This window comes from Hetaerina americana, unplaced genomic scaffold (assembly GCF_022747635.1).
Source record: "Hetaerina americana unplaced genomic scaffold, ioHetAmer1.1.p SCAF_4, whole genome shotgun sequence".
Lineage (NCBI taxonomy): Eukaryota > Metazoa > Arthropoda > Insecta > Odonata > Calopterygidae > Hetaerina > Hetaerina americana.
In genome coordinates, this window is record NW_027286985.1 from 77,867,576 (window position 1) to 77,880,699 (window position 13,124).

The following is a 13,124-nucleotide window of genomic DNA, read 5'->3' on the forward strand; positions in this document are numbered from 1 at the left end:
GAGGCATAACCCCCGTTAAACCCAGGGATCAGAGTGAAGTTTCTCAGTCATCAGTGGCCTCTGAAGACAGTAGACTCATGTCTGGTGCCTCCCCTGACACCTCATCAATGCTATCATCCCCATGCAATAATCCACCTCAACTCGGTACTCCAAGGTTTGGTCGTGGTGGGAGGAGAGGTTGGAGAGGTGGACGTGGTATCCGTAGGGGTCCTGGTCGACCACCCACTCGTCGAGGTTTAGGGACAAGTGGCTCTCCATCACCTATTGAGGACCCTGGGAGGAGCAGATTGGAGTCCACTTTAAATTCTTCCTCCTCTCCTATAATATTTCCTACTCGAGAAGACACCCAAAACATGCCTAGAATTCCTAAAATAGTGATAAAGTCAAAGCACTTAAAGTTATATGGCCGAAGGAGAGCTTCTAGTAGTATAGAAGACACCTTGGAGGTGTCAACAGTTAAAGAGAGTGATTGGGATTCTGGGGTGCCTGTAATCTCCGACTCTTCTAGGACTGAAATGTTATCAGTTGATTCAAAACCTGGCATTTTAAGAGTGAAGCGTAGATCTGAGGGGGGTGTGGAAGGTAATGGTCCTGTTGCGTGATTGAGTCATGTTTTTATTTGTGATGTGAGTATGTTCGTTAAAAACATTGCCCAAATTGTGAGTGAGCTGGGTTGTTGCCAATTGATGAAATCTGGCTTCTAGAGTCAAATTTGGAATTCGATAATTTCCATATTTTCAAAGAATGTAATATATATTGTGTGTGTGTTTGTATGATTGTGCATTTGAATGATTGCTGTGGCCACATTGTGTGTGACCTATTTAGAGACAAAGCCATTGTTAAAATGATATCCACCTCTATTTTTATCTTGTGATAGAGGTGAGGTAGGCAAAATGGTTTAAATAAGGAAATAAATTTTTTCCTTGCTTACTCATGCATTTTTATTTCTTGGTACGTTTCCAAGTGTCTACAAAGGTTGAGCTGCGTTTTGGTGTCAAACTTAGCTCATTGTGCTTGCTTGTATTTCAATTGGCTGTCCAAACTAGTTTGGTATGGCACAGGCTAGTCATCTGTATTCTACCAAATTTATGCTTTGAATAGAATTTGGTTGAAATGGCCATCCGCCTTTTCAGGATAACTGGCACCAAAACCCTGCCTTTGCCTTGCCATTCCAAACTTGGAGACGACCAAGATATAAACATGCACAGCGAGCAAAGGGTCACCATGAATTACCACAGCCATCAAAGAGTAAACTTTAAAAATCTAGTGCTGAATTAGATCATCAATTTTTTTGGTGGGCCATTTTTCACTTGAGTTTTATTTTGGGGAGTTTTAATATTAACCTCAACTGTTCATATTTTATATGCTTGCAGGTTTGGGTTTCTCAGGATAGCAGAGAACAGATGCCTGTAAGTAATCAATATTATTTTGTTTTAGTTTTGAGGTCAGTGAACCTATTTTTTCATACAGCATGGCAACAACACTTGCTGTTGCCTAGTCAGTAAATTAAGTTCAACCTCAGTCTTGTTTGGTGATGATTTTTCATAATAATGCTCTAATGCTCCAAAGTTCATACAAAATATTACTTCGTATAAGTAAAATTGAGAGACATATGCAAAGCAGTATGCAAAATATTGTGCTTTCATCTAATCGTTATGAAGATTTACGTGACATCAACATTGGTGTTGATTAATAAATGGTTCTAGCATATTATTTTAATTAACGCAGCGGCTGCTATGTGAGGAAGTTATTGAAATAATTTAGAAGTAACAGTGTGATTCTGGGAACACTTAACAGTGTAATATGTGGCAACCAATGTCTTAATTAGCAATGAAAACATTTCTAGATGAGACTCCTTTTGCTTTTAATAATATTTCTAATGGGCTTAGTTACAATAATCTATTTGGACAATTGGCATGTTGAACATCATTTAATAGTTATATGAAATACTTATTCACATTTAAAATCTCATTGAATCCTTCATTTAGGGAGAAAAAATTAAATTATTGAGAAATAATTCAAGAGATTGAATGACTTAAAAATGAAAAGACTTGTGAGTTATAGTAAGAAACTGCCCCTTTTTATATGCCAAGGTGAGGTTCCATGTTAAAATCATGGGCTCCACTGAGCATTAGTTTGTTCATTTTATGTAAAAATCAATAGGTTCTAGGTATCCTTAATATTCAAAGTTTCTCAAAGGTCCTCAAAATACGGATCTGTGCTGGTGATTACCTCCTTGTTTGGCATGATTTTGTTTTCCACTGAGCCATATTTTCAAGTTTGGAAATAAAAAAATCACTGCTAGCGAAATCTGGTGAATATGTTGGATTTTGTAATAATTTGAACATTAATTCCATCATTTTTGCCATCAAAACTAAGCAGGTGTGCACCTATGCATTACCATGATAAAAGAGAATATTTTCTTTGCTGATGAGGGCGTTCAACTTGTATCTTTGCTCAACTGATGCATGTACTATGCATAATATTTTACATTTATCATTTGTCTTCATTGATTGTTTGTCCGTTATTGCAAGTAATCAATTTAGATGATTCTATCTGCATCCCAAAAACCATGGCCATCACTTTGTTTGCTAATTTCACTATGGTCCCCTTATTTGGAGCAAGATCACTCTTAGAAACCCACTGTTTCAACTGTTCCTTTGTGTCTTTGAGTGTAGTCGTGTATCCATGTTTTGTCCTCAGTCCATGTATCAATGCAGAAACTCATGAGGATTTTGATGGAAAAGTGCCAAATGAGCCTCTGAATTGACAAAACAATTGTTTATTCTCCTCTGAGAGGAAATGTGGCACCTATCTTGCTGAAATATTTTTCACCCAAAATTTCATGCAAAATACTTCACTTTCAATACACTCCACCTTGTGAAATGCCTGTGTCCTCAACTATTTCGTGAGCATTCATTTGTCCATCACCGAAAACCATATCGTGAGTTTTATCAGTCATTTTGGAGGAAGTCATTTCCTCTGAATGTCCAAATGATTTTCATCATTTTTGGATATATGGCCATGATTAAACTCGTTTACCCAATCATGAACAGTTGCAAATACAGGAACAATGTTCCATGAACTTCCTCTAACTCTGCTTTGATCTCTTTCACTGTTGAGCCTTTTAAATAGAAGTGTTTAATCACTACACTAAAGTCAATTTTTTCAATTTTTATGAATAAACAAAAGCTTGTAGTTTTAAACTCTTATGATAATGAAACCATGTGATGTTAATAGCTGAAACTTCAGTCCATTGAGAGCTAAGGCTTACTAAAAGCAAATCTTTGCTAATACTCTGTGCGGCATCTCTCTGATATTTCAAGGAATTGTTGAAGGATTGATTTGTCACTGATATGATTGGCTTGTTAATGTATCCCACCTTTTAATGGAATTATAAAATGATCTATTAATGCCAAGACTTGAAATTTAAATGTTTCTCTTAATTTTAATTTTTGGCTTTTAAATAGACATTTAATATTTCTCAAGTGACGAATGTTGTCCCAACTATGGTCATGTTTCCAGTGCAAAATTACCTTCCATTTAAGTTTGCTAATGCGATATTAATAAAAATGAAACATGGACAACTTTTGTAGTGTGCAAGAAAACTCCAGATTTAATAAACTCATGGCATCAACTTGTGTAAAATGCTTTAATCGCTCAGATTCTGGCAACTGGTTGATATCTTCATTATTTCGCTGAAAACCTTGTGATACTTGAATTTTGTCCACTGTTGTGGCCAAGGATCACAGACACATTGGAATAAATCGTTACTTCATTCTTGCTGCAAATTTCCTTTTAGTGGAAATTTAATTATTGATAAAAATTTGGGTGACCCTTTTCAATTTTGCAATAATCCCCTGCATCCACCTCCTTTTTGTGACCCATTCAGCAAGTATTGCAAAAGAAATAGGTTGTAGAACAGTTGTTTCATTTCTGTTATAGAAACAATGTTGACCTTTATTAAAATATCCTCTTTTGATTGGAATCAGATTTTGGCAACCTAGCCACACATTTACTAGTATCAAAGTTTATTGTCTGAGGGCCATTAGAACATTTTATCTGCTGTTGATGTGCTGTCTTTTGCCTTAAAGAGGAAAAATTATGCTGCTGGTATTAAATCCTTTTCCAGCGGCTTATCTCTGCTGAAAATATAACGTGAAAGATGTAGACACTGATGGCATTGTTTGTGCCACCAACTAACTAAAATACTGCTATGCCGAAAATAAATCATGAAAAGGACATTTGCTGAAAAATTAAAGAGGCAGGCAGTGACAGTTACAAATGTAAATTCGGTGCAGTTTTACATTTTCAATGCTTACTTATGTCAAGTTATTCATAATATTAAATGGCTATGCGTATGTTTTACTGGAACTCATTTATTTAACATACAATTCATAAGGGTGTTAAATTGTGCCTTTGATATTAATCATATTAACAGAGATTCTCAGTGTATACTGTACTTGTCACATCAGTACTTGTTCGTGGTGATATTAGTAAGATTTAATCAAAACATTAACGACAATTAGCTGTCAGGCAGTGTATCTCTGCATAATTCAGTAACAAACCTGTTACTGCAAAATTAATGAGATAAATCTGCACTTCCTGACTACAAAATGGCTAGAATAAACACCATATTTCCTGGCACATGGGATACAGTATTATTTTTCAGGTCACAATTCAGGGAAAATTCTATCATCAAATCAAAGGGATCAAAGTATTTTTAGTGGTAACACTTCATATGAAGAAAATGGAATTGTTATGCTATAAATTAGGTACTGGATACTCATTTATTCATCGTAGAATCCCAGAAATTCTTTGTCACTGCCACTAAAATTATGTCTGCTGTTATTTCAGTAAGTTTTCAACTTCCTCATACAAAATCTCATCTTCACTTCCATCTGGCGAATAACTAATTCCTCATTTTTAAAGACTTCATGATAGTCTTATTTTTAATTGTCTGTCAGGACTTGAAGATTGGTAGAAAGAATGGAGGAAATTACATTTGATTAATGAACTAAACCTTTAACTGAAATCTCTGGTTGAATGTGTTCATGTTACATTTTCTTTTTTCTTAAGGAAATCTATTCTTTCTCATATTTCAAATTAAATTTTTGAAGAAAGCAAAAAATTGAACTCTTTACATCTGTCCTATGCCTATCTAGAAGTATTTAGCAACCTTCACTTTGCTTGCAGAATTATATAATTTCCAAAAACAAAAATTATCTGTTGATTTTTGCTATTCAAACTCAAAAGATGGAAAGGGCCAAATATTAATTTATTTGCCAAATGAATTAAATTTTCTCACAGTACAATTTTCACTTTCATGTGTGGTGAAAGTGCTGTTATTCACTTAATTTGAGGTCATTATATTCTAACTTAGATGACAATGCTACAGCGATCTTTCAATGAGAGTATGGTTTGTTGATATCGTTATACATGCTCATTTTATCTTTCCCTTTTCCTGAAATCACCCGTAAGAAAGCCAGATGGAAGGAATTGGGTCATAAATGTAGGCAGTTTGGATAGAATTAAGGGATTTGAAAATAAGTAGACTTAAAAAACAGAGCTTTTGCGGTATGAATTTTTAGAATATTTTGTCATGATAGTTGAGGCTTGTGAGCACATTATTGTGTATTGGCAGAGCCCATTGAAAACCTATGATAACCCTGGTAGACTACTGCTAATAATAATTACCTGTAAATTAACCAAAATTGGGTACCACATAAGCCAGTGTACTACCTGCTCCTCCATCATCAAAAGTGGCTGGTGAATAGTGATAATACTGCCAGTCTGGTACTTGTCAAGTGACATCCATTTCCTTGAATTTTCGCTGCATAGCCTGTTTGTCAATTATGCCTTCCTGCACTCGGCCATTGTTCAATGATGGGGTAAGTGGCAGATTTTCCCTAAATGCTCTTCTGTCCTTATCAGTACTGTACTATAGCTATTCACTTTCTGTGAAAAACTGATGTTATTTATTCTCTCCATTTAAGGACATTTACTGAACTGTATGGAAATGATTACTTAGCAAATTCCATTTCTATTAATATATCAAACAAGCAAAAAGTGCAACTTCACTCAGACCGTAAAGTGACGTCATGCTTTGCACAGATCTGGGAGGACGAGGAGGGTTCAACTATCCGTTGGATTTCCAGGAAGGGCTGAAAGAGATGAACTCCTGTAAGACAGATATTCATTTTTAGTTGCAGCGAGAAATAGTGCATGTGGTACATTGGTTTAAATGGTGCATAGCCACAAGTTAATAATCAGCATCCCTGCTGGCTGGTTTCATCACAGAAACATCCAACTGGAAACATTGAAGTAGACATTGAAATAGAGATTAACAATTTTTAAATGTTCTTTTCTTTAGTTTTTGTTTTGTTTGTACTTTCCTTTTATAACATGAAACTTCATATATGGTGGGTGGCAGAACTTCCGATGTTGTCTCTCCTTGAACCATCCCAGATTAAATGGTGATGATCCTTAATCAAAACTGTCAATATGATCCTTTGTACTGTATCAATTTGAAGTGTCACTTGTGTTATTTTCAACATTCTAGTTTGCACCAAGACATTTATTTTAGTTTAAAAAGTAGGTAAATGCAGTTGGTCATTAAAGGGTTTAAATATTTCGAAAGATTCATACGCCATATTAGGTCGCTTTTTTTCCTGATCAAACTTTTAGGCATAGGTATTTTGATCAGGCAATGCTTCTGAATAGATATCTAAACAACAATCATGCTATCATCTGTCAGTGATACACAACTTTGTCCATCAATTGATTATGCAACATTTCCCAAGCTTTGGGCCCATGTTAGAACAAATTTGAGTAAATATCAAAAAATCTGTGACTTTATTTCATTATTAAGTACATAAAGTAACTTGAGTGAGAGATTTTAATTTATATCAGTAATATAATTGAGTTTTTTATTATTTCAACTCACTAAAGAAATATTAGGATTTCAGATAGCATTTAATTGTTTAAAAATCAACATCAGTAGCCTCAATGTGAAAAAAATCAATGGCAAGCTGAGGACTGTGCAGCACAAAAATTAAATCCAATTTTTGCAGTACTACAATGTGTAATGAAAAGTGGACTTGACAAACAGTATTTTTTATGCCTTTTTTAATGGTGATTGGCCTCCACCTGTTTTTTATGGGTGAGAAGTTACTGCACTGAACCCTTTTCATTAGTTATTTTATTATGCAATGATGATTCTAGTGTATATTAATTAAAAAGACAGTGAATTAGCAATGAAAATGAAGACAAGTTAGTGTATTTCCTAATTAGATCTGGGGCACTCCACATGTATGTTCATATCCTTACCTCTGAATCCTATAAATGGCAAAAATACATGTAATTGCAGATTTTAAGTAAACCTAATGGAAGTATTCTGTATTCAGAATTGTTTAAACTGTCCATAAGTTTAATACGAGCCCATCATGTAAGAGCAGGACAACATTACCATGAGGCACTGGTAGCTGTGATTTTGTTACATTTGGAGTTGTCCTATTGTATAGGATTGTTATGCACATTAGACAGCCAATCAGATGTTTTTCTGCATATATAAGTACTTATATTATGCAGTTAGTAATTTTATTCTAAAATCCATGTTTGATGTAGTATTTTCTAAAATCGGAAAGGGGTGAAAATTCATGTAGTAGATACACAACACACCAATTTGATGCTCACCAAAATGCCCCCAATTTTAAATTAACGTGTTTGAAAAGAAGTATGAACAAGGTACACATGTTATATTTTCATCCCAAACTTTTGGAGCATGTAAGGTGAAATTTTTAGAAAGAACATTGTATCATCAGTGCAGATTGCATTTTTTTAGTGCATTGTGCCACCCTATCATAACATGTATCATTTTCTCAAGCTGGTGCATGTGGAATGCTGTGTTTAAGATTACTGTTTGATGCTTTTCGAAAGAGAAAACAATTGGTGAATCAATTTGACCTTAATGCTGATCATCTAGTTTGTTCTTGAATTGTTTTTCCTACCCAGCCACATTGAGGTTAATAGAAAACAAAGAAATTCTAATGTAAATTCATGGAACTAGTATGAAACTTATTCAGCTAATGACTTGCGATAAAATAGAATGAGTTATTAGATCACCATGGTAGCCTGTCATAATTATAAAATAAACTATAGAGAATTGCATATTTTTATAGTTGTATAGCTTATTTATAGTACTGTCATAGAGCATTAAGTAATGTAAAGAGCATTCACCATTGAAATTAGTCATAGGATCAGGGATGGGTACAGGATGAAGTGCTAGAAAAAATTAGCCACTTTTAACAGTTCTTGACAATGCAATTAACAGAACTTTTTATTGGTTGCAATGGCATTTACTTTGTGACTAAATTTATGCAAATGGCTTTGTTAATATATGTGTAAGACCATGATTGGTGCCACTTTTGTGGTGTAATCAATTGGTTTGTTGTAGCTGAAGGTCTGCAAAAGCCACATTTAATTTCAAAAAGGTCATTCATATAGTCAAAGATTTTATTTCCTGTATTTTAGCAGATGTATTTTAAATGAAAATGTTGACAAATATTCAAGGCTCATTGTGCTAATTTAGATTAATAGTATTTTGAATTTTATACACATAATCATTTAACTGAATCATGCACCCATAAACTTGGTTCTCTCCTTGCGTTCTCTCTTCATATTGCAATTCTTGTGAAACGATGTCATCAGCAGGACTAATGCATAAAGATTTAGGAGCAATTCTCATAAATCCTTCTGCTGCAGTATTGTGCACTTCCTTCACTGTCTTATGTAGGAGGCTCATTATTATGGCGCAGTGAGAAATTTGCTTTAGTGAAAGGTAGGGAAAGTGAAAAACATAATTGTTTGCCCTAGTGATTTTGGTTAAATTGCCAGTAATTAAACGTGCCTCTTTAGAGATAAATTTCTGGTTTTAATGCAAAGTGGAAGTTCGTTCTTTTGCAGTGGTTGGCATTAATGCTTTAGGTCATTATTTCCAGGACAGTGTACATTGTGATGTAAACACATTAAGGTGCTTGAATATGCAGTAACCTTATAATTGAAGTTTTATGTCAATGGAGCATTCAGAGCATTGTGGATGAAAACATGAGGGTTGTTGAGTGATCATATATTTTTCCAATGGTTAATCAATTGTGTAAAATTTATTTTTAGTTGCACTTTTAGCTTATTGTATCATGCCACTGTGGTATTAATTTCATCAATAAGAGTTTGGTATTGTGTCAATGGCAGTCGTTGGAAGTGGAGGTAATTTTGCCTGCAGATAGTGCTGGATTGTAATTTAGCTATCCCTTGAACATATCACCACTTAAGGGTCATAAAATGTACCAGGAGCCTTATAGAAAAGTCAATTCTTCCATGTACCCCAGCAAGGAGACTTGTTTACGTTGACAAGGAGTTGAAAATGTTTAAAGAGGGATGGAAGTCAATTTCAAGGGAAGTTGGGCCTTAAGCTCCAAAGATCTTTGAGTAGTAAACATTAACACTGCTGCTGCCATTGTGAAAAATTATTAATGACTAACACTGAGAACATATGAGAAACACCCTGAAAAATCATGACTACCTCATGAAAATCAATGTAAAGTGTGCTAATCATCCTCTTTATAGTGAAAAAAAAGCCCCGTATGACTTTTTCATTTCCCAATGTGAAGAAACACTTCATGAAAACAATTTTTCATCATCAGAAGTATATGTAGGTGAACTGAACATGTTTGAATTTGCTTCTTGTTGACACGGTACTGGAGTCAAACAATAAACCTTAACTATTATATACGAGCCTCGTACATTACCCATCAAACTAGCAATAAACAATAAAATTTCAAACTTTAGATAATGCAAATTAATTTTTTTTAGATCTACATACATCGAACATCCCTCTGAATATTGTATTCACTCCTTAGACTAATTATTTATGAATCCAATAATGATAAAATCTATGGAAAAACATTTTGTGATTGATTTGTGCCTTATTGATAGAGGAATTTCTGAAAAAAATACAGCACGAGATCATTTGGAGCCTTCTTAAGAATTTGTTACTAAATAATTTCATTACACTTAAAATGGCACCCTTTTAAATTTTATTTTTTGTATTTAGAGGTTGCTTTCTTTGTCATTCCATTTTTTTGAGTTAGTGTGATTTTTATGTAATCATTGACATCATCTTTATTTTTCTCTGCTATGGCAATGTTTTTCCAAGTTTGATTTGCAAATTTAGGTCACTTTTGGTGTGAAATTATGGAGCTAGTAGGTTGTTAAGTACAGTAATTAATTTGTTTAAATTGCTAATTTTCATTTACATTAATGGGTCTTGCTATTAATAGGAAAGGAAATTGAAATTAAAACTAATTTATCAGTTAACTGAGTGATTAACTTGGAATCACAATGCATATGATGCTGAAAGTTGGAATGATATGTAGCCATGTTGCGAGCTTCCTCCTAACCCTTTAAAAATAGAAACATCTCTAAAAGAATCAGGGTTCAAGATGTGAGAAAATTGAATGAAAAGTCTATGAGGTTGTAACTTCATTTCTTCATTTAAATTACTTTGCTGATGGTGTGCGTCTGCACCTTAATGAACTGTATGGACTGTCTTTACCAACTCTCAGCATGGCAGATGATCCTGACATATTTAAGGTACATCAAACTTGATCTACACTATCAAATTTTCTGCCATTAGATGTGGTGTCCTCCCACTCCACCCCAAGATGATGGTGATGTCTACATAGATACAGCAATGGGCTTCCTTTATGAGCACACAATTATGTCTGAGTCTCAACTTCCATCAGTATATGTGAAGCGCGAGCACAAGCGAGCAAGAGCTGAATCCTCGCATGGATCTGAAAGGGAGGGTAAGTTTTGGCTAATTTAACCTTGTTTCCATGCTACCTGTTAAAAAATAATTCTTAGATACATGATTTACAATTATTTGGGTGAAAATATATTTCTTATTATTTATTGCTGTGTGTAAATGTCATTTGTCAATAGGTGACAGTTTAGGTTACTGAATAGTTTTTTTTCATTAGATTGGTTGTTGCTAAATACTCTGGTGACCTAGTAATTCCCTAGAAGTGTGTAATGTGAATTTTTCCTGTTTGTGATATGCAACATTCTTTATCGTCATACACCATGTGTAAAGCTGCTCACATCTGCTGTCAAAATATGAGAGTAGTGGTGTAGAGTTAATTGAGATTTCAAGGCAGAACTTATTCCGAGAGACCAGTGATGAAAATAGTTTTCTAGCTGAGTTAATAATTTAATTAATCAATGAAATTATATTATTATTTAATTAAATAATTATATAAATACTAATGCAATATGTTTAGCTTGCAAATTTTTACAAATATTCTTGAAAATATATTTCAATCAATATTCCAGATGTACAGTTGAAGTTATGAATAACTATTGCTACATGGAATGTAATTCATAGGTTCATCTAAACATCTGACATTTTGCAGATACAAAACATGCATTCGAGATAGATAGGTAATTCTTCCCATAGAATTTTGTGAATCTTCATGTACCTTGATTTTTAATAATTAAGGGATCTTGTGGCAGAAAAACTAAGGTGAATTTCGACAACACCAAAGAAAATTGACAGTAAAAGAAAACAACTTAGAGCATTAAAAAATGTGAAGTTTCTTGAGACAATAGATGCGGAGGTTTCATGGGAGAGTTTGGTATTGCTTTTCACACTATCCTACCTGCCAAATATGACTAAGGTCAAGTTTTTCACTCTTAGCTTGAATGTCATTTCAACAAAGGGAAAGGCAGGTTCGGGGAATTATGTTGCAAGAAGTTGAGGGATAGGAGGCCATATGCATGTGGTATATGAAACAACAATCATGTGGACAATAAATGGGTGCCAATGGCATGCAGAATACTACCTTGATCAAAAATTTCCCGGAATTTATTCAGAAAATTAAAAATACAAGTTTATTCATCTAAATCTATATTGTCCCCTTCAAAGTAATCCCCATCGACTGCAACACACTTATGCCAGCGCTTGATCCAATCCTCGAAACATTTTTTATATTCGGTTTCGGTATGTCCATCAGTGCTTCCTGCGATTTTTCCATTACTTCCTCTCGGCTGCTAAAACGCGTTCCCCGTAATGGTTTTTTAACTCGATTGAACAGAAAGAAGTCACAGGGAGCCAAATCAGGTGAATTCGGTGGCTGTTGGATGGTATTTGTTGCATTTTTCGTCAAAAAATTACGAATAATGATAGCACTGTGCGACGGTGCGTTATCATGGTGCAAAATCTGTGAGTGAGTTTTCTGCCCACATTTCTGGTCTCTTTCGGCGAATTGCTTCATGCAAACGTCTCATAACGCCCAAATAATACTCTTTGTTTACTGTCTGGCCTTCTGGCAAAAATTCATGATGCACTACACCGTTGTAATCCATGAAAACCGTCAGCATTGCCTTCTTTTTTGACTGAAAACGACGTGGTTTTTTTGGTCTCGGCTCATTTGGTGAACGCCATTCACTTGCCTGATGTCTGGATTGCGTGTCGTACTCATAAACCCACGTCTCGTCTCCAGTAATGATCCTTTTGATGAATGTGGGATCGGATTCAGCCTCGCAAATCATGTCTTTTGCGACGTCAACACGGTCTCTTTTTTGCATGAAATTGAGGTCTTTTGGCACCAACTTTGCTGCTACACGACGGAAACCCAAATCATTAACCACAATGTCTTGGGCGGATCCATAGGCAATGTTCAAGTCCTCCGCTATTTCTCTGATGGTTAATTTGCGGTTATTGACCAACATTTCTTTTACTTTATCAATTTTTTCACCGACTTTCGATGTCGATGGTCTGCCACTGCGTTCATCATCTTCGATTGACTCACGACCACTTCTGAACCGCTCGTGCCACTGGTAAACGACCGTTTTTTTTAGAGAATCGTTGCCGAAACACTTTTCCAACATTTCCAACGTCCGTGCGCCACTAAATCCGTTTTTTACGCAAAATTTAATACAAGTTCGTTGTTGCAAATTTAAATCCATTTCTGCAATTGTAAAAAATCGCCAACACACACAGAGATAGATGTACTCTTGGCTACGTAACTTTTGCAAATGTCAAGTTATGACACTGAGATTTAAAG

At 34.8% G+C, this 13,124-nt stretch overlaps 1 protein-coding gene across 5 annotated transcripts in view; it reads left to right on the plus strand.

The window, feature by feature from the left end:
- dom (domino helicase) overlaps window positions 1–13,124 on the plus strand; it is a 122,915-nt gene that overhangs the window by 63,555 nt on the left and 46,236 nt on the right. For all 5 annotated transcript variants that reach the window (XM_071590519.1, XM_071590518.1, XM_071590521.1 and 2 more), the window contains 2 exons: window positions 1,374–1,409; window positions 10,694–10,865. In XM_071590519.1, coding sequence (XP_071446620.1) covers window positions 1,374–1,409; window positions 10,694–10,865 — 208 coding nt within the window. The remainder of the gene's footprint in view (window positions 1–1,373; window positions 1,410–10,693; window positions 10,866–13,124) is intronic.